Source organism: Geospiza fortis, unplaced genomic scaffold, assembly GCF_000277835.1.
Source record: "Geospiza fortis unplaced genomic scaffold, GeoFor_1.0 scaffold27, whole genome shotgun sequence".
Lineage (NCBI taxonomy): Eukaryota > Metazoa > Chordata > Aves > Passeriformes > Thraupidae > Geospiza > Geospiza fortis.
In genome coordinates, this window is record NW_005054329.1 from 4,828 (window position 1) to 32,611 (window position 27,784).

Here is a 27,784-nt window from a genome sequence, read left to right on the forward strand (position 1 = left end):
ATGAGCGTCTTCGGAGTCGGCTTCGCAGCGTGTTCAGCGTTGCGAGCAGATAGCGCTGCGATATCGCTGGAATTACACGGCTGCTGACTGCGTTAGTGCTTGTGACTCTTTCTTAAATGGAAACAGATGGACCGGTAATGACTAGTAAACACATAGATGGCAAGGAGAGTGGCAAGCCCAAGAAGCACGCAGGCTGTATCCTTCTGATCGCACAGGTGCGATCTGCAAACTCACCGCCTTCTGCCCCTACCCTCCCGACCCCCAAGTAAAATGCTTTCCAGCGTCGAGCTTCTGAAAGACAAACCTTGTGATTTGGCACTAGGATCCAGAAAACATTTCTGTTTAGATTAGCAAATGCGTTTAATTTTGCTTCGTTGTTCACCTTTCAGGACTGTTTTGTAGGAGCTTCTGTTGAAACGGGAAGAAGCTGGTCCTCTCTCCTCTTCATTGTTGCTGTTCATTTATACAACTGCACCTATGTTTCCAGAAAAATGGGAAAGGGAGGCGGAATATACTGTGTAGATGCTGTGCAAATGCATGTAAGCTGGTTAGTTATATTCATATGAGTAAAGGTGCATCTGCATTTAAATATTTTACAATGTAAGTAAATTTTAAATTATTAAGCCCACGTAATGCAAAGCACTGATGAACTAACCTCCTCAGTGCTGGCAGTTCATCTTAATAAGATGAAAACTACTCTAAAAGTGTTATAACTGGAGCAGCCATTTTTCTTATATAGATTAGGGCTGAGGAAGGATGTCATTCAATGAAGAAAATTAATATGAACAGTTAATTTTAATCACAATGTATTTTTTAAATTAGCAGATGTGATATGTTAGAGAGTCGAGTACAAATCTTGGTGATAACCAAGAACGGAGAGCCAAAGAAGTATGCAGGCGCAAGGATTCCTTAGGGAATATATGCGTTTAGGCAAATTGCATGATAATGTGAGTCTTACCTATGCCTACGTTGAAGCCTAATTTTTATGAGGTTGTCTCTGTAGCATTTATGTTGATGTGAGAGTCTGCTTTAATTACAAGATATGAAGCAGGTGAGGTGTGATATAAAGTAGTTAGGTTTAGAAGAGGCAGAGATTTGCTCTTGGGTATATTTCTGATTTTTAGAAGGACTGCTAGTGCGTTTGAAGTTTAGGTATGTTTTAGGTGGCTTGAATTGGGACACAAATTACAATATTGATATTTAAGCAGTCTTGTTTTAATCGTTAGTGCAGATATACTTGTGTTTTATGAATTATTGAGAATGCTGTCAGGAAAATGCTTTTGATATGAGAGGGTGTGGTTTGTGGCAAGGCAGTCTGTCTTCAAATTAGTGGAATGTAGTTTGTGAAGAGGTGGTGAGTAATGTGATACCATGGTATGAGGTTGGTACTGTGGACGGATTTTGCGCTTCGCGTTCCAGGATTACTTTTGTTTGCTATCTTTGTCAAGGTGGTGGAGGGAAACCTCTGAAATGCTGTTGTTTCCTCATGCTCTTAAGTTAAAGTACTGGTTTCTTTTCTCATTGTGTGTGGGCTGAAAAAAGACTGAAAAAATCAGTAGCAACCTACTAAATGTGGTCTTACTGAGTTGTGTAGTGCAGTTGTCCTCTTTGAGGCTTTAAATTTACTTTTTGAACGTGGTTATGAGCCACCACCTGCTTTGGAACTCTGATTGCGTCATGCCTTAGTATTTAATTTAATCATAGCTTTTGCTTCCAGTCAGAACATGGACATTTGCTTTGGGCGTAATATGAAAGCCAGACTGCGATGGCTGCTAGAGATTGTGCATGCTGTAAAAAGTGTTTCCTGCAGCAATGAGTTTATGTTCTGTGAACCCTGTTCTGCAGAAATTATACTTTTTTTAATGGCAGGGTATAGCATTGTGGGAAATGTAAGACTAGTTGACTTGTGTACACTGATGAAGCGTTTCTATTCCAGCTCCGTCTCTGAAGATCTGGGTTGCAGACGCGGAGAGTTTAGCAGAAAGCATTACGGATCTGTGGAGCTTGTAAGTATACGTAGCCTGTCCTTCCGTTTATCGGCTTATAATGCAGAGCTCTAATCCTTTTCTTTTCCAAGTAAAAGAATTGGATCAAGTTTGGAAAATGTGCATTCTCAGCTAGACTTGAAAGTTATAAGCTAATATAAAGCGACTTCTGAATGGATATATATCAGACCTGTGATGGGACATCTTTTTACTACCTTATTAATTAGGTTTTCGTTGTAACAGGAAAGGAAGCTTTATATAAATACTGTGTTTACCTCCAGATGGAAATTGAGCCTTTTTTCCTCTTGGAAACTGAAGATGGCAAAATATTAGGGTAATATTTAATGAGGTACTAACAATTATGTAAGCTGTAAACTGTGTACATGCTTATGTGTGTACATACACGTGTATGTAATTTTATATGTACATGACTCATAGTAGTGGGAGAGGGCTGAAAACTAAATGACCTAGTCAGAACTGGGATTTTGAAAACGGTTCCCTAGAATCTGTCAGTTATTCTGCATTTTCTTGAAATTCAGTGATTAGGTTGGCGCTACGTTTTTCTCATCTATCAATTTCTTCTGCATTGTGAAAATATGTCAGCAGTGTCATTCTGATTACAAGGTCATAATGAAATTACATAAATTTACTGTAGGATAACAGAAGTGGGTAGGAATTAAGAAAATTATCTCCAGCTCTGTTACTATAGGATGAAATCACAAGTTTTCTACAAGCTATAGTTGTAATTTTCAAGTTAGTATATTTACTAACGTGTGTGTAAATGGGGTGCAAAATGGTGGCTTAGTTGCTGGAAGTCGTATTATGGGAACACCAGGTTCCTTTCTCTTCTTTCCATATGTTCTACATAAAAGTTTTGTGTTTTAATCCAAAAATGCAAGTAATTGGTTTTCTGATAAGAGGGTCTTTCATTCCTAGTGCTTAAAGTCTTTTGCTGGAAAATAAAAAGTTATTTATAATTGTTAATTCACAGTAAGTTCACATGAAAGGCCTTGTTTCTTGGTTGTTTTTCTTAAAAATTCTGCTAGCATTTTATGAAAGTGTATCATTTTTGGAGTACAGATGTTTAAAGGTTCTTGTTGCCCTTTCAAATTTCTAAGTGTTTCAAACTTAACTTTTCTTGCTTCATGAAGCATCTCATTTGTCTCAGAGTTCTTACCGGGTCATTCAAAGTCTTTAGTCAAATTGGTAATAGCTAGACTGATCCCTTCTCTGTGGGGAGTCCTGATGCCTGGAACAAAAAGAAATGGTAGTAAGTTTTGATTGCTGATCTTATGGCTATTTTTTGAAATAGAACCTCTGTGTTAAACTCTTATAGCTTATATCTAGTGATGCTGATGGAGCCATTCAAAGAGCTGGACGGTTCCGTGTGGAAAATGGCTCCTCTGGTGAGGTAAGTGCCCAAAAATACTCATAGAATGCTGAAGAAAATGATTCAGCTTGTTATTTTTCACTTACAAAAGATGCATTTGCAGTCATTTTCTAAGGAAGAGGACTTTGAAAAATTCTCGTGTTTTGTTTTGGTAACATTTTTTCTCACTCGATCATGTTAGGAGAAAAATATCTCTGATTGACGCTTCCCAGTCTCTAATTCATCTCTGTATCTATCCTGTCCTGCTGGTACTATGATGTTCAAGCTGACCTCTGTGCTTTAAAGTTTGCTCGTTGGCTTGATGAGATTTAGCTTCATTTTTTTGACCCTTAGCTGTCTTTTGGCAGCTGTGCTTATCTTTAAATAAGAGAGAAAGAGGTTGAGTGGAGCCTTGGAGAGTTATTTCCCTTCATCTTTCTTGCTGCTAAACTCGCAGTGTGTCCCTGCAACTACTCCAGTGACAATTAGGTTTCCACTTAACCTTCATGTTCTGTCTTCCTTTGCAAAACTTTCATCAAATACCATCTTAATATCAGAAGAAAGAAGACCTCATATTCTAGAGATACTTGTAAGGCTTTGGTAAAGTGTGTATTGAACTAATAGTAACAGCAAACTGTTACTGATCATCTGCTTCTATCAGCATTGGCTGCAGAGTTGAAAGCACTCTAACTATTCTGCATTGATTCTTTGGAGAGTTATGTTTGGTCCTCTGTCTTTTTAGCTCAGTTTCATGCAGTTCAAAAGCTGATTAGCTCATATCGTGGGAAGATTCGTAGAGTGGGTAGTGGACGACCACATGGTCAATGAATGTGGAGAATGGCTTTTTCTTTGCATGTTAAGTCGTAGTGGAAAAGTGCTTGAGGGACGCTTGGGAATTTACCTTAATTTATGAGAAACAGCACGGAAGAACTTCCAAAGCATGCTTTGGTCAAGCAAGGAGACTTCTTTGGGGATTAATTTGGGAAGAACTGAGAAAATGAAAGCTGAAGTCATTAATTTATTTAAGTTTTAAAAATGTTTGTCTTCAAATTCCACATTTGAAGACCTTCTTTTCTCTGATGTTCTGACATTACCCCTAAGAGTGGTACAGTAGGACAAGACTTACCTACTTACAGAGAAATTAGAAAAAAGGGTAAATGAGAGGTAGAAATTTTTATTTTAGCTACACACCAACTGACTTTGCAAAAATCCTTGCTTTTTAAGTAGCAGTGTACAGCTAAAATTTCACTCTTTATTTGCTTTTGCCTATATTTTGTCCTCTTTTTTTTTTACTTGGTATTTAATGTAACAGTGTCCCAATTCGATTTCAGAATACGGGCTACGCTCCGGGTACGTGGCACAGAACGGATGTGCATTTGGAAAACCCAGAATATCATACAAGATGGTACTTGAAGTATTTTTTAGGGAAAGGTAAATATTTTTTTGCAGATGGATTGGAATTTGGACCAATGAAAATGTAATTTGCAAAAATGCTGTTGCTGTTTCTGTAGTTTTGAACTGTTACTATTTCAATATGAAAAAAGGTACGGTGTTAATTTAGTATTAAAACATTTTCTGTCCTGTACATGAAACAAGTCCTTGCTTCATGTGTCTCTAACCTGAAAACAGAGGATGGGTGTCTGTAAGGAGTGAAACCCCTGCTACCAAAAAGGGATGTTTTGAAATCCTTCGTGGCTTTGAAAACTGTACCGGTCTCTTTGGGTGTTTTTTTTACACAGCTGTATATAAGTACGTAGTTATTTATGCAGACAGTTATATACTTTTATGTATGAATGCATATGTTTACAGGTGTGTCTCTGATTCTGCACGAGTGGGTGGGTATGTCTTCCTTATGACTGATAGTGCTGCTTGTTTTTCTTCCAACAGTTCATCAGAATTATGTAGGTACAGATGCAGAGAAGAACCCTTTCTTTCTGTCTGTTGTACTGTCTGAGCAAAATAATCAGCGCATTCCTCAATACCATTCAATACTTTGGAGAAAAACAGTAAGAAACAAATACTGAACTGCCGTTCTGACTTTTGTTTGTTTTGGATATGTTTATCATATGCTTTTTCCTCTTTCTTCAGAATTCCAGTATTTATTACGTATTTTTATTTTGTATAACAAGAACATATCATTCTACCATAGTAGATAACACTAAACATTATACTAAACTTTTTGACAGAAATCTGTAGTGTCAGATATTTTCTAATTCTTCCAATGACTGTTTTTTAAAGAAATGATGCCTAAATTGTTCTTGGTTACATCCTGTGATCAGTTTTAGGCACTGACTTTATACTGCTTTTAGGGTTTTCTTGTACAATGGTAAGAAAATAGGCAGGTCTGATACTGGCTTCACTTTTTTTCTACTTAAAGGTCCATGAGATTCTTTTATCCAAGCAATTGTTTTAAATTTCTACTGTAGGCATTTATGGTTCACTTTTTTTGTTCTTTGCAGCACGCGTGACTTTCTTTTTTTTCTAAATCAGCAGTGAATATAGCTGAGTAAAATTACCTTGGTTTTCTTCCTTCTTTCTTAACTTAATTGTTTTTATTAATAATCCTATTTGAATATGCAGAAAAAGTGGGTATGTCCTGTAATATAGCCTAGCTTTTCTTGTTTACAGGGTACTCAGAAAATATGTCTGCCTTACAGTCCCACAAAAACATTATCAGTGAAATCTATATTAAGGTATGTATTTACAAACAAGTGATCAGTTTAGAAATTTGCCTGTATACCTTTTCCTGTAATTCAGAGCTTGCGTTCTGTGGTTTTATGATAAATCTGTAAAACATGTAAAAATGGTTTTGCAAGTCTTAATCATTGAAGGCAGCAATAAGTGGCTTTAAAGCCTGTTTTTGACCAGACAAAGGGAAAAAGTGTGAATTTGCTGCTGAACTTCTCATTTTTCATTTGACTTGCCTTGAATTATTTAAGAAGAGAGAGAACTGAAAAAAGAGAGAAATAGAATTGGTTATTGAGCCCTCCTGAAATGCTCACCCTGATTCTGTGTGGAGCCGAAGTGAAGGGTGATGGAACAGAGCTCTGTGCTTTAGAAGGAAATACGTTTAAATCTGATCTCCACACAGAGCTTTACTAATTTCTGTTTTTAAAATACAAAGTAAGTTTAGGAAGTGTTGGAAGTTAGTATTTTGGGAAAGAAATGGCAGTTCCACAAAACATTCCATTTAACAGAGGCTTTCCGAACGATTCATTTTGTAACCGTTGTGACTGCAATTGGTTGGTGGTTCGACGTTGAAATGTGCACTTGGTCTTCTATAAAGCACTATTTCATTTGCCTTTCAGTGCTATGAGTCTTGATAAATTTGAGAAGAGCCCAAGAGAAATTTTTCATCCTGAGATACAAAAGGTAGGAAGTGACTTTTTTTTGTTTGGTTCTTTTTCTTTGTTATTTTCTGGAAATATAAGTAATTAGATATAGATACTACTGGTTTGTTTCTTCCAGTAGCAGATGATGATGATAATAACAATAATAATAATAATAATGTTGTAGTACTACTTAAACTGTCTTTATCCATTGAACTGGCCATTTCAAATCAAAACTTCTAAACACAAATAAAACCATCATCCTTGTAGAATCTTTAATAGGAGTGGGCTAAAGATACTGTTTTTGTTTACAGGATTTATTGGTTCTTGAAGAGCAAGAGGTAAGTATGAGCCTAACTACTTCTAGCTCACAGACCCGTCCAGTGAATACAGCTTTGTATTTTGATGGGCTTATGATGACTTTGAAAGCAATTGCTCATTACAGTAAAAAAAAAAAAAGTTTTTTTTAACATGACAGCAAAAATAACTTTAAGCACCAACTTAATAATAATAGATCACCAATTTAAGTTAATAATTTTATGCTGTACTATCAAAGTTTAAAGGTAAATTATTATGTATTAGGAGATGGTATAAAGTGTATGTTCTAATGTGTAGGCTGTATGCAAAGATATATGCATAAGATACAGTCCTTAAATATATGCATGAAGTCCTTAGAGGAAACAAATTTTTACGTCTTCTGTTTGACTGTTTATCATACAATATTTGGTTTTATTTCCCAGGGATCGGTGAATTTTAAATTTGGAGTCCTTTATGCTAAGGATGGTCAGCTTACAGATGATGAAATGTTCAGTAATGGTGAGTTTTTCACCTTCTCCTTAATTGTCTTGTTCATTTGAATTAAAAAAAAAACAAGATAGTGCCTACAGCAGGAAGCAGGGCGGGAGGCAATGGTTATATGAACCGTCATTTAGCTTGATTTCATGTGTTGGGTGAAAAATTGTAGCATAGGGCCTTCTATGTCTGTAAGAAGTTGCAGTAGGAAGCCTATTGTTACAGCTTGAGAGAGAGCGATATCTGTCTTCTAGAAATAGACTGCGTGACATGAACATTTAGAAAAAAGAGGTGTTTGAAGGAGGCAACTCATTAACTCACTGCTTGTAGTTCTTTTACTCTTTTACAGCATGATCACATTCTCCTATGTGCTTGAACAGCATTGGTGCTAGCAAAAGAGGTCACTGTTTAATGTTATGTGATGATGCCTATTCTGCACGGTCGGGGTACTGTTTCTGGAAAGGCAGTAGGCTTGGAAGACATGAAAGGAAACAACTAACTCAGCTGAAACTTGTGTCCTGGAAGCAGGACCCATTTCCTCATTTTGGTCATTTTTGAGATATGTTCTGTTACTATGGGTGCGCTTTTTTGGTAACATTTCTCCTTCCCACATGCAGAGACTGGAAGTGAAAGCTTTCAACGATTTTTGCATCTCTTGGGTGACACAATTACTTTGAAAGGCTGGTCAGGCTACAGAGGAGGACTGGACACTAAAAGTAAGAACTCATCTGAAGCAATGAAGGGGGGTGGAGCTGCATTCTAAATGTTTCTGCTTATTGCGTGTAGTGCATATTGTATATATCATGGTTATGAAAAAATCCCAAAATGGGCTTCCTCGTATGTGTATTAAATGCTCTGCTTCACCAGAAGTAGAACTCGTTCACCAGGAATGAGTCAGGTTAGCTTAAGTCACTGGTGTGGAATGCAGTTATGACAGGTATTATCAAGGTGAACGGTTTCATTTTAAGTTGGAATGAGATGAACAATAACCTGACATGTTACTTGCCTCACGGTAGAAGGACATTGTGGCTTGAAGACCCGTGTGATTTCAGGAGGGTAGGTGAAAGGTATAATAGGTTTTAAGTGTGAATATGCAGATTAGTTGCAAACTTGGTTTGGACTCACATGAAACATGTGGTGTGGACATTTTCTAAAGTGGATCAGACAAAAAAGGGTAACTGAAGAAGATTTGGTAGAAAGACTTGAAATATCTTTTGATTTTCAGAAAACTTGGAGGAGATACTCCTCCTTAAAATGTTGCCTTCCCTTGCAGATGATACAACAGGAACCTGTTCCATCTATACAGTTTTTCAAGGGCATGAAATTATGTTCCATGTTTCAACCATGCTACCATATTCTAGGGAGAACAAGCAGCAGGTACATGGTTCTCTCTTTATTTCCCTATTTATTTGTTATCACAAACTCCAAAACTTGGTAAGAAATAAAGGACTTCTTGTCCATTAATATTTGAGAGAGGTAAGCCTTGAGACTTTTGCACTTTTTTTCCTCAATATCCTACCTGATGCTGAAGATTTCATTCTGTTTATTAGAAACAATGCATCCTATCATCTCCATTAGGGTACAAAAGATACTTGTGAAGAAGATCTAAGAACTGAGAACTGATTAAGTGTGGTGTTCAGATGACTTGAAGAGCTTTACTGCTGTAATTATTACCTCAAAGACTTTAGGAAAACTGGAACTTAGCCGTGTGTGTGAATTGTAGGAATATTCACATGTGTAATGCATTAATGCATAACTCCTGCTTGAGTAGGAATTAGTGTCGCTTGAAAGAAATTCCCCTTGTGAGCACATTAATGTTGGTAACCTAGGAAGTACTGTCACACTGCCGTGGATTAACTAGGTGGGTTCTTGTTCAAATGTGCTGTCAATCATTGCTCAGGCCTTTCTTTGTATTTATGATGAAAAAAATACTTTATAGGCACATGTGTTTACTATACATCATACATCCATAATGATTTACCTAAATTACTTACAAATTACTTGATTTATTATTTATTATGCATTCTTACATTTATTCTTATTATGCATTCTGACATATGGCAGTTTTCTCATGCTTTTTGCTTGGACTGATGACAAGATCACAGAAGAAAATGGAGGCCAATCAGAGTATTTTTTTTTCAAAAGAATACTTCAGCACCAGAGTTTTTTGTCCTTTTATTTCAAGCGGTAGATTTGCTTTTTTTGGAGCGCTAGAGTTTCCATGCCCAATTCATTAATAGTAATTATGGAAACTATGAGTGCTTATCTAAACATATGCAATATCTATTCTTCTAGAACTTGCCTTGTTGTGTGCACCATGTCATTGCTAGGTTTACTTGCTTATAGTTAAGTAATGGTTTTATACTGTCCTCAGTCATATTGACTGCAATTTTTCTGTTTGCAGTTTAGGAATATTGTTCTATTGTTCTGTCACAGAATTGCTAAGATACTTACGTATGTCTTGTAAGTCACTATCTATCTCTTTTTTTTCTGCCTCTTCTTTCTTTTTTTCCTTTTTTGTTTTGCTTTTTTTTTTCAGGTAGAAAGGAAGCGACATATTGGAAATGACATTGTCACTATCATATTTCAGGAAGGTGAAGAGTCTTCTCCAGCATTCAAGCCATCCATGATTCGCTCTCATTTTACACGTATCTTTTTCCTGACATTTTCTAATGATTTTTCTTTTTTTTTAAGATCAATATTACTTTTAATTCTGCCCTGAATTCCTCCCTCTATGCTGTTTATGGAAGTGGAAATTATTTTACAAAGACAGTTGCATTCTTGTCTTCTTGACCTTCAGCTTCTTAACGAGGAGTTTCCAAGTCTGCAGCATCAAACAGTGTTTGTTAAATCCCTTAGAGGATAAGGTAAAAGCAAGAATGTGAGTTTTAAATACTTTTATTGAAAGCATTTATTTGTATCCTTTCACAAATCTAATTTTATACCTTTTCAAAAAGTACTACTTTATAAATTAATTTCTCTTGGTTTTGTAAATTATTTTGGCATTACATTTTGGCATTTTACTCAATATTGCCTTTCAACATTTAGATGCTGTTTATTTTAAATTTGTTATTTGAAGACTATATGATTGCAGAAACCAGCGGCCAATATCTTGGAATTACCATGGGGTCACAATAGTAGTTATCTGTAGACCCCAATCTGGCATGTGTTAGACTAGATGGAATGGAATGAGGAAAAATGAATTAAAAGAAGAAAACTCTAATTTCTGTCTATACTCTGTTGCTGAGTTTTAAAGCTTTAGACTTCCACACCTAGTTCTCAGGAAGATTAAATGTTCCTGGAACCCACTTGCTACGGGTGAATGAAAATGAACAAAGTTTGAAAAAATAATAAAAATCTTTACATATCAAAGGAACCTAAATACTAAGAAGAATTGTTTACCACATCAATATAACTCTACAATAGAGCATCAGCCTTAGTATAACTTGCACTTTAAATCATTCTCTCATTTTTCCTATAATTCTGTTGGCAAAATTGTATCATTGGAATATTTTCTTCAGTGGAAGCTTTGGTATAAGCAAAGTTCGGTATCAGTACTGCTTTATCAACTAAAAGTATTTTTAATCACAAATATATCAAATACAAGTAAGACAAACTTCTATAGTATGTCTTATGCTGTGTCTGTGGTAGTAGCTTGGTTTTTAAAACTGTTGATCAAGCAATAACATTTTCACATAGGACCCCTTTTGTAAACAGTGAAATCTATATTGTCTAGAATTGTTTATATATTTACGTTTACTTGATTAATATATTGTACCTTTATTAAATCTGCAATGTACTGCACGAAAAGAAAAGTTTATTAAAATACACGTGAACTTTATTAGAACTGGTTTAACTTCCTTAACTGTATGGCAGATATTTTTGCTTTAGTGAGATATAATAAGCAGAATGATAGTTACAGGTAGGTGCTGATTGTAACAAATAATTTCACAACTAATAACTGATGGTTTAGAGAAAATGGAAAAACATTTTGGCAGTGGGAGAACTTTCTGGCATACAGACAGATCCACCTGTCTGTATGCCAGGAAGCCAAATGTGCTTTAGAAACTGAAGAGCGATATGGACCTGCAGGCAGATGTCACTAAACTGGCTATAAGTAGCAGGTTTCTTAACATCAGAAACATTAAATTCTGCAACAGGCATAAGCTAAGGGGGAAACCCAAAACTGGTTTTTAGATGAAATATAAAAAATGATGAAAGATATGCTTGGAACTTTCATACCTGGTGAGATCAATGGCATAGTAAACTACGTGGATGGTGACAGTTATTTAATGCATGTGATGCTGTGATAGCCACGGACTACAAGTCCTTACAAATTGCAGTTTGGCTGTAGCTGAGCAAACTAGTTTATTTTTGGGGATTTTAATAGAGTACTCGTATAGTTGAATGTCACGTACTTAAAACCTGCCAGAATTTTACATATTGCTGTGTTTCTTCAGCATTTCATTAAATCTAACTCCAGACAAGAATGATACTTCACTTTGTGTGTGGGAGTTTTTTTCCCCTGCCTCATTTACAGCTAAGGTCTCTTTGGGGTCACGTCTGTAATGCAGATAAGCAAAGGAATAGTTTTATTTTGCTACATGATCTTGTCACCTTCCTCTTGCAAATTTGTTTAAATTGATGTTCAAAACATGTTCATGATTCCAAAGTGAAAATGCAGTCACTTCTTTCTTTTTCTTCTTGGTTTGAGACCGAAACCTGGGCATACATTCCTCATTACCCTTTAAGAAGTGATTGTTGTCCTGATTGTAAACTGATAGTCTGTAGATGGGTTAGCCATGGTAAAATGCTTTTTATATTGCTGTTTATGTGGGGAAGGAAATGAGTTGCAGTACATAAGATAAATTTCTCTCTTGCATTAAGTAACTGGCAGCTTTTACTAGATCAGTTCATCTTAATTGCTTCATTCTGCCAGTCTTGACACATCTTGCCGTAGTACATATCACATAGTATTTTTTTCCCGTATGACAACCTTAAAACATTATGTTTCAGCTTGCCTCCATTATGTTTCCTTCTGTCATTTGATCGTAGGCCTGAATAGAGCTCGTTCCTTCTCTTACTTTTGTGTGTGTGTGAAGACAGTCTTCCAAGTGGTCAAAATTTCAGTAAAAAGGGATAGGGGATGCTCTAGGCTTTTGAGGCAAATTTTCCTTGTTTCAAATGCAATACCACTATGAGGTCTGATGCTGAACTTCTGCTTAGAATGCCTTTATATTTTATGTCACTCAAGAAGTCTATTTTTTTAGTCAGTTTTGTCACGGCTTTCCCCGTTGCAATTCATTCTGATGTAGTTCAGGAACATTTCGCACCTTTTGTAGTTATAAACGATTGTTTTTTTACCTGGACGTAATTAAATAGACGTAGGGTATTTATGAAACTGTGTCTCAAATATGTGAAACAAATATTCAATATTCACGCAAATGTAGTGCTGTGTTTCATACTGTATGCAGTTCCTAAGCTTTCAAGAAAAAAGACCGTATGAAGGCATTGTGATCCATTAGACTCAATATCAGTCAGTCACTGCTGGTTTTTGGAGAAAGTAAATTCTGTCTGGTTTCTAAAATAGCAGATACAGGTTAAATCTATAATTTTGCCACTGAACTTGCTGTGACCCGTGTCATCTGCGCATGCCACTTGGAAGACTTGTCGGCAAACTATCACTTGAAATAGCCAAGAATGATTACTTATCTTAAAGAAGCTATGCCCTGGTGAACAAATAGGCATGGGTTTGTATCTGCCATTCAATATTGCTATGCTGGATTCCTTATGGATCAAAACAACTCGGCAGGTCCAGCTGTCACGGAAGTTATTCTGCCTCTGTCTTCCTCAGTGTTAATGAATTTGCTGGTCCCAAGCTACAGATTCATATGTTGTAAGCCACTGTTACTTTGAAAGCATCAAATATTGCATGCGTGTGGTGAATGCATAGGGAAAGTGGAAATCTGTAAGGAGAACATATTTTGTACGTGAAGACCTGTTCTTTTACAGTGTTTTTGAATAGGGCTGTATTTTGCTAGTGCCACTAAAACTATTGCTGCATGAGTAGAACTGCGAAGTTCTGTTCTAATTCTATGTCTCTGTGTTAGTTGGTGTAAAAGAAACATAACTTTGCTCTGCTGAGTAATTCCAAGTGAATCTTTTTTTGGTTATGCCCTTTGAAATTCTTATGTAAGACACCCAGATAACAGTTTCCTTTTTTTTTCCTTCAGTTCTGAATAGTGTCTATAAAAAAGGTAGGGTTTGAATGTGACTTTCAATGTAGATAAAATTTGTACTTTCAATAGGCTGAAAATATTTTCAGAAGAAAGCGTTCCTCTCTTTGGACCTCCCCTTCCATGCCCACCTGTGTTTACAAATCACCAGGAGTTCAGGGATTTTGTGTTGGTGAAATGTAAGTCAGTTTTTCTTTTGCTAGAAACACTCTTTAAAAAATCGTGCTAACAAATTAAAATTCATTATGCTTAAAATGTATATGCATTTTCTTGTGTATTCTGCTGATCTGTATCCAAAATATTTTTTTTCACATCTGTTGCATAGTTGGGATGTCAGTTCCAGCAAACTGTTACAGTCAGATAAAAAAAATTCTGAGGCTACTAGACAGAGGCTGACTTTCACATTTGCGGAACACGCAGCCATATTTAGCTTTGCATTTTTGTAAAGGGCTTGGGAGATCTGAAAGGATTTATAATACTGTTCATTATTTAGTAATAGAAAGCGTTAATTTAGTAGCTCTGAAAACCTGAAAGTAGCATCTCTTCTGAATATATTCTTAAAAGTGCCGAAGGACGCCTGTGCAGCACTTTTTAATTTTGTAATCATTCCGTTTCAATTTTCATTGACCTGTATTTGCCCTTTAAATCAGCAAGAAAGGAATCTTTCAAAATTGACCATGTTAATTACAATTAAACCTGACAGGAGCTTGATGGCTCATTTTGTGTATTTAAATTGTTTAGTACTTAAGTTGACCAGTAGTTTGTCTTCAATTTTTTTATTAGTTAGGTATTTATTCTGATGCCTTGTGGAATTCTTTTATTACTAATTTTTCTCCTTTAACTGAAGGGAGAGTTATTCTTTAAAAAGGCAAAAAGAAGGCAATTTTAAATTAATAGGGACACAGCAGGTATTTTGATATAGAGGCAAACTAGGGTTGGTGGATATTGTTGCAGTTTGTTTACATAATGTCTCTTTTCCGTAATCATTTAGTAATAAATGGTGAAAAAGCCACCTTGGAAACACCAACATTTTCTCAGAAACGTCAGCGCACTCTAGACATGCTGATTCGCTCTTTGTACCAAGACATGACGCCTGACCTACACAAGGGAAATGTAAGTCAGAAGTTTCTGCATCCCTCACATGTGCTGTCCTGTTCTAACTAGTAGCTTGAATGTTCTGTCACTTTAAAGGACTGTAATCCTAATGAGCACTGAATTGCATATGACTAGGCTAAATACTGATTGTTGTATAGCTTACTTTACAGTTATATGAAAGCTGACAGACAGTCCTTTCTGGACAGGACTCTTCACCAGGTGTGAGGGGAAGCATAAAAATGTCATACTTGGTGTAAGCTTACCTGTCGCAAGGGAATAGGGAATTTAGATACTATCAATACAGGCATTAGTCTCATCACCATAAAATCTTCATTTGTTCTGTTATGTGTAAATTTAGATGATTCTTACCCCTGGGTAGCTATGAGGTAACTTTATTTTGGATGATGAGGACTTAAGGTGATTCTTAACTAACTACAAATAAGTTCAGTACTTCTAAAACTAACAAGGTGCTATTTTTTTGACCAGTGTTTATTTCTTTTATCTATATAGATCTGCTTCAACTTTTCTTTTTCATTTATTCATGTCACATATTCATGTGGTATGATCGTACAGAACATGGCAGTGGTAAACTATGACAAGCTGTCAGGTAAAGCACTGAAGGATTGGAAGAGTTGCAGTTTCTCTTCCCTGAGAAGCTGTGCAGTTAGAAAGAAACATTTTCTATTTTAGAATATGCTTAATAGAAGATCCTTCAGTGACGTGTTACCAGAGTCCCCAAAATCAACACGGAAAAAAGAGGAAGCTCGACAAGCAGAGTTTGTTCGGCTTGGTCAGGTAGGATCACTTCAGAAGGTGTGCAGCTGTGTTTAAAAAGGCCATGTCACTCCTTTTGTTAAACTTTGATTACCGTGCAGTTATGTCGGGATTTAATGCAGTTTTCTGTGACCAGAAATAGTTTTTTAGTATTGCATTATTGTAAGTTACATTAAAATAAAACATGAATAGAAGTATTTATCTGTAACGCCTGATGTATACATGTAGAAATATTTATATCATACGTGAGTTAAATGAAGGTTGTAAAAATCCTACCTTAGGGGGATGCCTGGCAATATATGTAGACAGACATATATATAGTTAGCCTTAGCATTAGGAAGTTTTGCAAATCAAAGGTGAGTTTGTATAATTGACAAGAGGATCCTCTATCTGGCTACTTATAGTAAACTGTGTAGACAGTTAGATTCTGTAGTTTGAGGTGGAGGTTTTTCTCTGTTACTACGTTTGACTCTTCTTTTCTGGGTTGCCATTTAGAAAGCAAGTAAACAAAAAAAACCAAAAAAAAATATCCTAACGAAGAAACAGCCAAGGTATGTTTTGGGTAAGATACCTAATAACCATTTGACATTGTTGAGGATACAGAATTCTGCTTCTTTTTTCATTACTTAAAATGGCATAGGAATTCCAAACTGGAATTACTTTCTAGTCCTAAATTGTCCTTTTAATATAGTCTTTAGTTTGGGTATTGCTGACAAAAGCTCAGTTTAAATGAAGCATCTGTTTGTATTAGGCATTGAAATTGAAAACCACTGTGAAAGGGGATACCACAGCTAACTTGGCAAGCACAAGCTTTTGTAAAAAGGAGGTGAGTGAAACTGTCAGAGAAGTTATGGAACGTTAAACATTATGTAGCATGGCACATATTTGTTTACTTCTGTAATCAGATGCTGCAGCAGAAAAGAGGAAAGGTACAGTGTCACACTGATTCTGCAGTCACTATTAGATTAATAAAGGATGAGCCTGGGGGCAGAAGCACTTCCCAAAAGTTAAAGCAAGCGTGGACATTTTTATATCTGAGAAAATTCAATGAAGGCTATATCTTCCATATGCAATCATCTTTTATTTTAATTTCAGCACTCTTGAAACAAGATTCAGTTGTGTTTTAATTTCCTTTTATTTCATTTGGATTTTGTTTGAAGTCATTAGGGAGTGAAATATGCCAGCTGCACTCTTCTGCATATGTTTTATATACAGAAGCTTCAAAAGTGCTTCTAGAGTTTCAGAGATTCAACTAATATATAAATTGGGAGAGGAGGGGCAGGCTCTGGGAGGGAAGTACAGAGAACACAGGATGGAAGAACAATTTGGCAGAAAGGCAGAAACTGTACCATGTGCTAGTCACTAAACATCACAAACTGAACCATAAAATATAAGCAAACTACGTATGTGTAGTGGTACATACATTTTAAATATATAGGTTTGGGTTTTTTAAATGAAAATAATTATTGCGTGATGGTTGCGCTGAGTTTCAGCTGCATGTGTTTTAATTCTAGCGTTTCAGGGATGTGTCTTACTAGTCTCCAAACCAGAACTGATGCAGGAAGTCCTCTGCCAGAAAATTATTTCAGTTTTGATATTTCTAATTCCAGCAATATAATGTTTGGAAACGTATCCTGCCAAAAGCATTTACGTGTTATTGCCATTGTCCATCACATTCTGTGTCTGTATGATCTGTATTTTTTAGTGTACTTAATATGTATCCCTTATGTTACTTCATAGCCTTGGGAATCTCAGTCTTTCTGCAGTAATTTTCCTCATGAGGTTGTCTGTGCAGATTCTTGGGGCCAGTCCTTGCTGGTTTCTACAGATGCTGGCATCTTGTTAATAGATGGTTAGTAAATGATCTAGTGTTTTTGTGTCAATTTTTGTGTATCTGACCATTTTCCTGAAAATGTGTGCTCATAAACTCTGTTCAGGTGTTAATAAGCCTTTATGTAGGGGGATAGTTACTATTCCAAGTAAATCTATTACATTTATGTAACCTAGTTGCAAAAATTCATTCTGCAGTAGAACCAAGCCATATTGGCGAGCTAGTGTTAATGCAGATTTCTGAATGTGTTCTTATTTCAGATGTTGTTTTCTTGACCATCTGAAAAGCTGTAGGAGGTCGCATCCAGGTTCAGGAGGTGTCTAAATGGCTTGTCTGGTTTTCTTAGCCCTTGATAATAGTGAGCATGAAGTCAAGGGCTTATGTGACAATGATATCCTACTTCTTCCCTTAGCATTGATATTGCTACTCTGACTCCTTATAATCCTCTGTGTGTTACATAAGGCCAGCAGGACTGAGGGAATGAAGTTAGTGCTCGATCATAATTCTCAAACTTGCCAAAGGAATGTCACTTTTAGGTTTCAGTAGCTTTATCTGATTCACGACAATAATAAAACTCTCCTGTGAGGAAGTATTGGCTGTGATGCTGTGGCATGTGTCGGCGCTTTGTGCTGTTCTTTTTGGGTTTTTTTCTCTTCATTTTTGTAAGGAAAAAAACCCAAGGCTTCAATTAGAAGAAAGAAATGGTTCAAAACCAGCATCTAGTAGGTAGGGTTTTCAGTACATGTGTGTTTCTTTTTTAGATGGTCAACCGTCAGTGCAAGTATTTGATAAAAGTCTCCAAATAAAGCAGATGAACGTGTTGGAAGCTCTGGATCTTTTGATTGCCCGAACAGACAAAGGTAGGAGAGGTCCCTGTTCTTGGGTTCTTGCCTGACTCTGGGTATGGCTGGATATGTATGTCTCATGACAACTTTGTCTCATTCAGAAGGCTTAAATGTGCACTTTTTCAGTGAGGTAGTTTTTACCCAATAAAAGAGTAGTCTGTGATTGAGTTTCATAAAGGCAACATACACAAAGCAAGATCAGGATCTTTATGTATAACTCAGGAAAGCATTACAGATATGGTTGGTTTATTATTTTTTACCCTGTTATGTCTGTTTCCTCAGTAGTTGCTGAAGCTCTGCTTACCCAAGCTTTGGGTAAAACATGGTTCCTTCTGTCTCACTGAGAGTTGCCCAATTTGGTTGCATCTGGTGAAATTCACCCTGAGATCTTACAGAACTAGCTCAAACTACGTGAGAGCCATTTGCAGTTCTCTCAAGACACGTGGAGAATGGGTGACGTTTCTGAGGATCTGGCAAGTGTAGTTATATCGAAACTCAGTTTGTGAAATTTCTGGAGAAAACCCTTCTGAAGAGTTCAAACTCTGTTGAGGATCCAGTTATCAGTTGCTCACCTGAATGGTGCCAGCTCTTAAAGTTAACCCTTTTTCTCTTGCCCTGTAGTTTATATCTATTGTATTTTAGTTATTTTGCAAGATTTTATGTATTTGCAAAATATTGTACATTTCACTCTTTGGAACCTCTCAGATCATTCTTTGGTGCAGCACCACCTAATGGGAAACTTGGCTACTGTACTGAAGGAGCTGATTACTACAGTTGTAAATCCTAGAGAGTTTGTAAGTCTTCTGTCCCCAGAGAGGTATTATGCTTTGTTTGCTTTTGCTCCGTTGGTTAGGTGCTGCTTCTCATTGGAAGTATTAATTTCAAACTACCGTGTTCTTTTTTTAACTTTTTTCCTGGTTCTCTCCATACGGCAGGGAAAGACTCTCGTATCCTTGTCTTCAGACTCAGTGCTGTCCAAAAAGATATAGAGACTAAAAAAATCATAAGAAACAAATATGACTGCAGAGAAAATAAACTGGAGAGAACAAAAGGTGATATTGTTATCCTTACCCTGTATTAAAAACATCCGCTGTGCTTTGATGCTGGTAGCTGCCAGAGGCTTGTTAGCTCTTTTTAGGCAGGTGTGGGTGTTCACTTTTAGGTTTTTTTCTCTGGACAAGTCAATTCAAACTTTGCTAAGCTTATATTTGAAAATTACTCTAGTACAATCCAGCGTGACATTTTTGAATGTTGTAAAAAAACCATGTTACTTGGAAATCGCTAACGATGAAAAGCTTTAGGGAAAAATAAGATTTCAGGGTTGGGAGATATGAGAAGAATTTTGTGGGGATGTTAGACTGAAATAAAGCACGCTTTAAGCTGGACTGGCACGCTGGCAGATCCCCTATTAAACAACAGTTCTTAGGTTAGCCTGGGTGTTGCCCATTATTTCTGTAGAAATAAATGTTTCCTGGTCTTCAGAAGTAAGCTGCTTTGAAAAGCTGGAAGGTGCAGTATAGTGACAATCCGTGTGCTTCGGATTAAAAGTAGATTTCAAAAGGGTGATAGGCTTTTGTCTTTTCCTAGAAGTTGATGTAATTCTATTGAGATTTTAATTCTGTGTTGCCAAGTCATCCATCAGAGCCCTGTTATACTAATCATCAAACGAATACAAAACAAAAAATCAGACCCTATCCCAACCACTTAGAGTCTAGAGCATTATTTCCTCAGGCTGCCATTTGTATGCCATTAATACTCACCACGGAAGCGAACTCAGGATTGTTGCAGCTATTCGGAACAAACTACTTCTCGTCACAAAGAAATATAGTTTGGACGACACTTCAATCAGCACCTCTCTGCTGTCATCTCCTGAATCTCCAGTAGAGGAGTTCCAGTACATCCGGGTATGTGTAATCCAGTTACTGATTGTCTTAATACGCTGAGCAGCACTCAGCTGGTGTAGGGGATTCAGGGAAGGCAGAGTGTGCATTATCATCTTCCTGAACCTACAGACAAATAAAAGTGAGAAGCCATAGGGTGGAAATCAGTTGTATATATGCTAAATAAAACTTGCAGGTTTTTTAAAGAATTGTTTCTGCTTGTTCTTTGTTATGCTTCTGTGCTTAGAAAACATCCCTTTAAAATCATGGAGTACCTGCAGCACCCACAGTAGGAACCTGAAAAAGTGTGTAATTCTATTGTTTACGTTATAGGAAATATGCCTTTCTGACCCTCCAGTGGTTATGACGCTGGTGGATGGACCTACTGGAGACAGTGACAATATGATCTGTGTAGCATATCGGCATCAGTTTGATTTAATCAATGAGAGTACAGGGGAGTCCTACAGATTGCATCATGTTGAAACAAACAGGGTAAGTTTTCATCAGCTGAAACTTTTTTTGCAGACCCTCGCTGAGCAGAATTTGTTGCAGACTCAGTGCATGCTGTGCTGATCTCCTAGGAGTGTGAGGAGCTCGTGTGTGCTACTTTTTGCTTTAGGACACTCTGAGGTATTTATTCCTTTTGGGATACATGATGATAATTCCCAAGAGAGTAGTTATAAGCTATGACATTGGCAAAAAGCCCGTGTTGTTGGAATGTTGTTGTTGTCAAAAGTTAATTTTTCCTTCTTTCTTGGCCAGTAGTTAGCTTTTTGCTTTCTTTTTGTGGTATCAGTATTTTATTGTTTATAAAATTGCTTCAAAATAACTTCAGTGGTTGACCACCAGTATCTTGTTCAGATTTGCCTATTTGCATGTAGCTAAAATGTTTACATATTGTTTATCATTCTATTTAAGAAACTGCTGCCCAGTCAACTCATAACTGAATATCAATCTGTCTAGGACATAGGGAGAAGATTTAGGTAATGTCTTTGTTTTCAGAAAAAAGTTCCAGTATAGTTTCTAAATAGAGATGTGGACATGTAGCTTTAGACCCAATTAAAAGAAAAAAAAAAAAGGACGATTTTGCACAGGTAATCTGTTGTTGTTAATGAGATATGGGACTACTTTTTTCATGTGATGGTTCTTGATAAGTTGTTTTCTTTTTAAATCGTCTCTATTTTTATTTGGATCTGGTGATGAAGAGGTGCCCCTGGCATGGCTGATCAAGTATAAACTTCTCCACAGCGCTGGGAATTAATTTTAGTCTGGATGAGGAGGAACTAGAAGTAAAGAATGGGGATGGAGAAGTACATCACCATCCACCATCCACCACTCCCATTTCTTTTCCACACCGGAATCCTTATTTCATTTAGGAAGACAGATAAAGCAGACAATTAATATGAGCAGAGCTAGTGATTTTTATAATGTTGAAATGGGTTGCCTGCTTATTTCTCTGGACAACAGAGCAGCAATGGCTTTCAGTCACTACAAAAGACGGGTCAAAATGCATTTGGTATGGATGCGTAAACTTTCAGGTTTTCTTAACAGTTCTTGACCTGCACAGTAATCCTAAATGAAGGAAAGTCAAAGAACTGCTGTTCATGGAATCAGTCTCTCAGCCTTCTCCCTGTCCAAGCAGGATATATGGTTTGGGAAGCATTTGTCTAATGTAACCTTATGCATTTCACTCATAAGATCTCATTTCCTGAACAGATATCCTACTTTTTGTAGCTGTTTTGGTTTGTTTTTAATCTAAATGTAAAAGACAAAACCAAAGTTTAATTAAGAGAATTTATGTAGCCTAATCTATGTAAAAAATACTGTGATTTAACCAACGTTGTTTTTCAATTTGTAAATTCAGACTGTTCAGTAATCCTTAGGTACATCCCTGTTGACCTCTGTAAATGTTAGTGGTTTTGAATTGTATCTGATCTTTTTGCTAGTCATGATGTGCATTTGAAGATCACTTTTTGAAAAGAATTGTTATCTTTAATATACCATGTTGATTCACAGCTTTCTGAAATCATCCTATTTCCCAAAATTTATATTGCTAAGTAAGTTGTGTTTTTATTGCTTTGCAGTGTGATATGGTTATGAGTGTTCGGTACTGTACAGAACCAAATACAAAGGAAACTAATTTTCATCTTGAGAACATCCTGAAAATTACATCACAAAAGAAGCTATTTTTATAAATTTATTTATTTATTTATTTTTCTTTTTTATTTTTCTCCCTTTTACCTGTAGTTGTGCACTTCTACTGCTGATTGTATTGCTTGTTAGTCACAACCCAGTTGTAATAACCACAGTATCCTCTGCCTGTTTGTTAATCTTTTCCATTATCCTTGCAGGTTAATTTTGTTGCGGCTATTGATGTATATGAAGATGGTGAAGCTGGTCTACTGTTGTGCTATAACTGTAAGTGTTTAGGGAAGGCCAGAAATGGTAATAGCTCAATCTACATATGTAGATGTTCTTTCATTGGAGTCTAGGTCTGTATCTGAAAATAAATTTTAGTGTTTCACTGAAAGTTTATCAAAATACATTCTTTGGAACTTAAATGCATATTGGAGAAATTACAAGTGCAAGTATTTTAGTCATACTAGCTGTTTTATACATGTGCAAGTTATATAATTAATGAAATCTTGGTGTCTGTAATAACCCATGTGCATAACAGTCTTGTAATTTACAGAAGAATGTAAATTACATGAACATATGGCTACTTGAAGGGCAGAGAGATACAATTCTGCAGACACTGGTTTCTGAAGTTTTCTTGCCCGTTTCTGTATCTTTAGACGAATTAGGGACCTGGTAACAGTTGAAATAGTAATACTTTGTGAAGTACGACAACTTATTAAAACATAGGTCTTTTATTTTGGTCTTTCCAGTGTGTTCACAGAGAAAGCAACTTTTGCTTAGCTGTTCGGCTATAGAGGGATTTTTACATGAATGTTTGATTGTGTGCATAATGTCCACCCTTCTGCAAAATCTCCCCATAAAATGAGTGGTGGTTGGTTACAGTGTAAAGTGATGGATACTTCTTTGTTCTATTTTGCTGCAGATGTTTGTCAGTACAGAAAGGTATATCCTTTCAGTGGACATTCTCCACTTGTCCAGCCATCAGCTTATGACTTCCACTTCAGCTGGAATCAAGTTCCTTATGCTGTTGGTAAGAAAATACCTCTTTTTAGTAGATGATTTTTTGCTACTATTTTTGCCTGCACTTGGCTCTGGTGGAATTCCAGTGTTGTGGGAATAAGCATGTTACATTCATGATGCCACTTGACCGAAGTTTCTGATAATTTTGAAAAGTGGAGCCTTGGTAGCAAGTTCATCCTTTGTTGAACTTTTTTCCCCTTTCTTTTTTGTGTTTCTCATTTTCCGTTCCCTCTATATTCTGCCAGGCATGAAGAGTGAAATTTTCTTCAATATGTTAGACAACACTTTTCATAAGAAAGGAACATGCCAGAAGAGGTCAAGAACAGTTTTCGTGGAGCATCCAAGAAACTTTTGCTTTAACCATTTTTCCTTGCCAAATAACTTCTATTTCATTGCAGTCTGTGCTTTCCCTTATGTTCTTGCCTTCACTACTGATTCCATTGAGATCCGATTAGTGGTGAATGGGAACTTAGTCCACACAGCAGTTGTGCCTGAGCTTCAACTTGTAGCATCAAGGGTAAGACAGAAAAATCATGTTTGACTATTTCTGTGATGTGTTAGGATCTAATGAACATAAAAAGTTGCTGCTGCTAAAAACGTAACAAACAAAACCGAAATACATGCTTACTTTATCTGCAATAATTGTTCATCTGTCTGCTCCTAGTTTATATCAAGGACAAAGAGAATCAGAAGATCACTAAGAAAGTCTAACTGTTCTAATGATGGGTTATTTGTCATTTCAGTCGGATATTTATTTTAAAGCTACTGCTGCAGTAAGTGGATCATCTGAGAGCAGCTCTAAGGAAATGAGTTCAAAGAGTTCTCCTCAAACACCGACAGCTTACGAAAAGCCAGAGTTACCTCTTCCTTCTCTAGAAGGTAATGTGATCTCTAATCATTCCAGCAGTTATCAAATCTTGGTGCGGCTGGTCTTAAGTAAAGATAGTAAAAAAATGTGAGTTCCTACCTGAAAGTGTGGAGGATAAGAGATTTTGTATTTTCCACACTTATAAAGCACTTGGCTGAGCTTTTGCACTGTAGTATCTTTTCTGAATACATGGTAGCACTGTTCTGAAGAAATAAATTCTGTAGGAAGGGAAGAATTAAACCTCAATATCTTGATGACTCTTTCACAATGCGATCACAAGTCATAATGCAAAAAGGGGCATAAAATTGTGAGACAGCTTGACATTTCGCATACACTATTCCTTTCGTTAAAGAAAAGCAGAATAACCACTGAATGGCTGAAGCTCTTTTGCAAAACGAAAGTAAGAAGCCTTGAAAAGCTTTGCACAGACAATTTAGTGTAACATGATGTATGAGCGGTCAGTCTATAGTGTAACAATAAAGGAGAAACAAGGGAACATCAGCTAAATAATGCAAGATGTGTGTACACTTTTCTTCCTTAAATCTGCTGCTTTACTGTTAGCAGATAGGAAAAGAAGGTAATCATAAATTTTTTATTTAATGATAAGTTTGGGACTTTGTTTTTCTTCTAGGAATTAAGAAAATATGGTATTTTATGTTACCTAAGAGGAGTCATAATTTAAATCACTTGGGATCCAGGCTCCAATGTGTTTGCAGTACTTTAAAACACACGAGAAATACTGCACAGAGTCCATTGTAATAGTCAGAGTACCAGGCACAGGTCATATAAATTCACGTCTTGGTTCTGCTCCTGAGTCATCGTGTTGCCAAGAGTCAATCTTCTTTTTGTCTCTAAGTCAAATTGCTTGTATTTCTTCCTTCTCCTAGCTTATTTGTATTGAAAGATCTCTAGAGCAAGAAAGATTTTTGTCACTTCAGTGCTCAACTCAACAAGTATAGCTTGTCTTTATAACTTTTCATTTGGAATTATTAAGAACTGATTCTGTTGTGCAAGTGTAATGTTCTTTTTTCTTTCTGTGTTTCAGGTGAAGTTCCATGCAAAAACCTGTACAAAATACCTCTGAGCAATCTGGTTGGGCGAAGCATTGAACGACCTCTGAAGTCGCCTTTGGCTCCCAAGGTCATCACTGCCACACCATTGAGTGGCATTACCTCTCTTCCAGTTATGCATTCACTACCCTTATCTCGTATGGAAATTAAAGAAATTGCAAGCAGAACACGTAAAGAATTGCTGGGTAAACTCTCCTCATTCCTCAGTGTTACGTATCAGTTGCCAAACATATACTTTCTAATCTTTGCACCATCACAGGTAGGTTTGTAACATGCAGATAGTATTCATAAATTATTAAAATAAAAAAAAAGAAACAGTGAGGAAGCATTATTTGCAAATAGTATAGCCGTTGTCTGATCGTGTAAAAGATGGCCATATTCTAAATTAGGTGGAAATCGTTAGTAATGGAAACCAGCAACAGATACCTTAATCTTTTCATGAGTACTTTGTTTTATGTTGAAAGTATTAAGTCTTTTATTCCTTTATTGAGGTCTCTTGGATGAGCCTATACCCAAGACAGAAAGTGCACAGAAGCTGAAAAAGGTTTATCGAAGACAGTCAGACCCTAAGCAGGGAGCTGTAAGATCAACTAGTAGTGACAGGTAAATATACTTTAGAAAAGAGCCTAAGTTAGGCTGTAAATATTTTCAGAATTGATTACTCATGCTTATCTCGGTTGGCATGAGGCTGACCAAAACCTTTGTATATCCATGTGCATTTCCTGCTAATGTGTTTGTTAGAGTATCTGAATACCATAAGTACTGAAGCAGTTACACTTTTTGCTAAAGACATGTTAGTGATAATAATAATGATAATATTGCAAGACAAGACTAAATGGCATTTTGTGGGACCTGCTGCAGCTGAACCTGTTATAAAGATTTGGACTACTGCAGCTGCACTGTGCAAACTCTCTTGTTTTCTTTGTATGCTCTTGTGTTGCTATTTTCAGAATACATTTTGTGAAAAAGTACTGCAGCATTTGTCTGTTTGGCACTCTCCCAAATTTGCCCTGAACCAGGACACCCCCAGTGCCATTCTCTTGTTTTCATTGTTTGCATAACCTATGTTTGCCTAGAGTACTGGCAGAATACAGAATACTGGAAAGATACAGGAGACTGACAGTAACAAAACAAAAATTCTCTCGCAGTGTAAAATTATGTTTGATATATTTCCCTACTTGGAAATTACTTGGGTGAGGTGCTTCATTAATACTGCCTTTTGATTATTTTTAGTAGAGTAAAACAGGAGGAAACTTAGTTGTAATGGTCTGTGTCTGTCTTTAGGATAACTTGATAGGATCTAGAAGTAGCCATTGTTCCTTCCTGCCCTGACCTCTGTATTTTTTTTAGTAACTTTTGTCTTCCTCTTTGCAGGATAATCTCAAGCTCATTTGAAGGCTATTCTGAAAGACGTCATCTTTCCACTAGTTCAGATCCTGATACTTCAGCAAACAGGGAGGAGAACTCACCATCTAGCTATCCATTTCAGCTGATTTCTTTATATGATGAAGACATCATTGACTTAAAATGAAGACACTTTTAAAACCTTTCTTCCTTACTTCACATTTTCTTACAGCTCTGTAAGCTCTATGGCAATGTCACAAACACTGCTTCTGGTAGTAAAATGTGGCTGGAAGTACTGGTGATAAATCTTTATGGAATCCATGTTCTGGTTAGCACAGCCTGATTTGGCAATGCTTTTATCTTTGACATAGGTATGTTCTCTCAGTTAATGAAGCATTACTTTTCATGGCATTCTAACAGTAGGTAATCAGTGGGAGATTTAGGCTGAAACTGGAGTAAACAAAAAGTATTACTTATTCTAAGCTTCTTATAATTTGACTTACCTAAATGACATGCAGCAAAGTTAATTGCTGTTATTACTATCATGAGTTGTTTTACAACAGTGTATGTCATGTTGGAAGAGGAATTTTATAACACAGATCACTACTTTTGGTTTTTCAGTCTTTGAAAAACAAAACAGCAACAAAAAAAAAAAAAGACTTGCAGGCAAGGTCATTTCAAACACTGGAGTCAGTCCCTAAATTGATGCATCTGTGGTATGCTTACTGAAGAATCAGGTGAGATATGAAGATGGTGTGTTCTTGGGTCATTGTTTAGACAAACTTGAAAACTCTTTTGGCGTAAAAAAATCCCTGAACAGAGAACCTTTCTATAGGACACAAACTTGCAGAATATTTCTCGAAAATAGGAAACTAAAAAAAAAACCTAAAAACCCCACGAACAAACAAAAAATGTGGAAACAAAAACTTTGGTCCATCTACTGGAAAACTCTTATTGTAGTGCATCTGCAGATTTTTCCATTACAGGCAGAAGAGCCAACCCAAATTGTCTTTGACTACAAAAAGATTCTTATGCAGATATCATCATTAGCTGTTGTCTGTGCTTGCACCAACAGTATAAGTAATTATTTCAGATAGTTGTATTTTTCTAACTGGATGCAGACGGGAATTTCAGTGCTAATTAGGTAGTCTTCTGTGATGAAACAGCGATCTTGTCTCTTACTGTATTAAAGGTGTTTGTATTTAAA

The 27,784-nt window shown here is 36.5% G+C and overlaps 1 protein-coding gene across 3 annotated transcripts; it reads left to right on the forward strand.

Moving 5' to 3' along the window:
* The first annotated feature begins 1,888 nt into the window (after positions 1-1,888).
* Positions 1,889-27,784, forward strand: GARNL3 (GTPase activating Rap/RanGAP domain like 3). Of its 3 annotated transcripts, none has more exons than XM_031057230.1 (28): positions 1,889-2,006; positions 3,322-3,396; positions 4,686-4,785; positions 5,242-5,360; positions 5,983-6,047; positions 6,663-6,726; positions 6,998-7,024; positions 7,424-7,499; positions 8,093-8,191; positions 8,749-8,852; positions 10,015-10,123; positions 11,352-11,397; positions 13,784-13,890; positions 14,703-14,824; positions 15,497-15,601; positions 16,332-16,406; positions 17,321-17,432; positions 18,173-18,271; positions 19,192-19,308; positions 19,988-20,160; positions 20,470-20,628; positions 22,488-22,554; positions 23,198-23,305; positions 23,541-23,812; positions 24,039-24,174; positions 25,209-25,418; positions 25,725-25,836; positions 26,608-27,784. In XM_031057230.1, exons 1-28 carry the CDS (start codon positions 1,917-1,919, stop codon positions 26,762-26,764), a joined length of 3,105 nt encoding a protein of 1,034 aa, XP_030913090.1. In that variant the 5' UTR covers positions 1,889-1,916; the 3' UTR covers positions 26,765-27,784. The 3 variants fall into 3 exon arrangements, with proteins under 3 accessions (XP_030913090.1, XP_014162633.1, XP_030913091.1); XM_014307158.2 differs by having other exon boundaries at positions 23,694-23,812; XM_031057231.1 differs by lacking the exon at positions 6,998-7,024.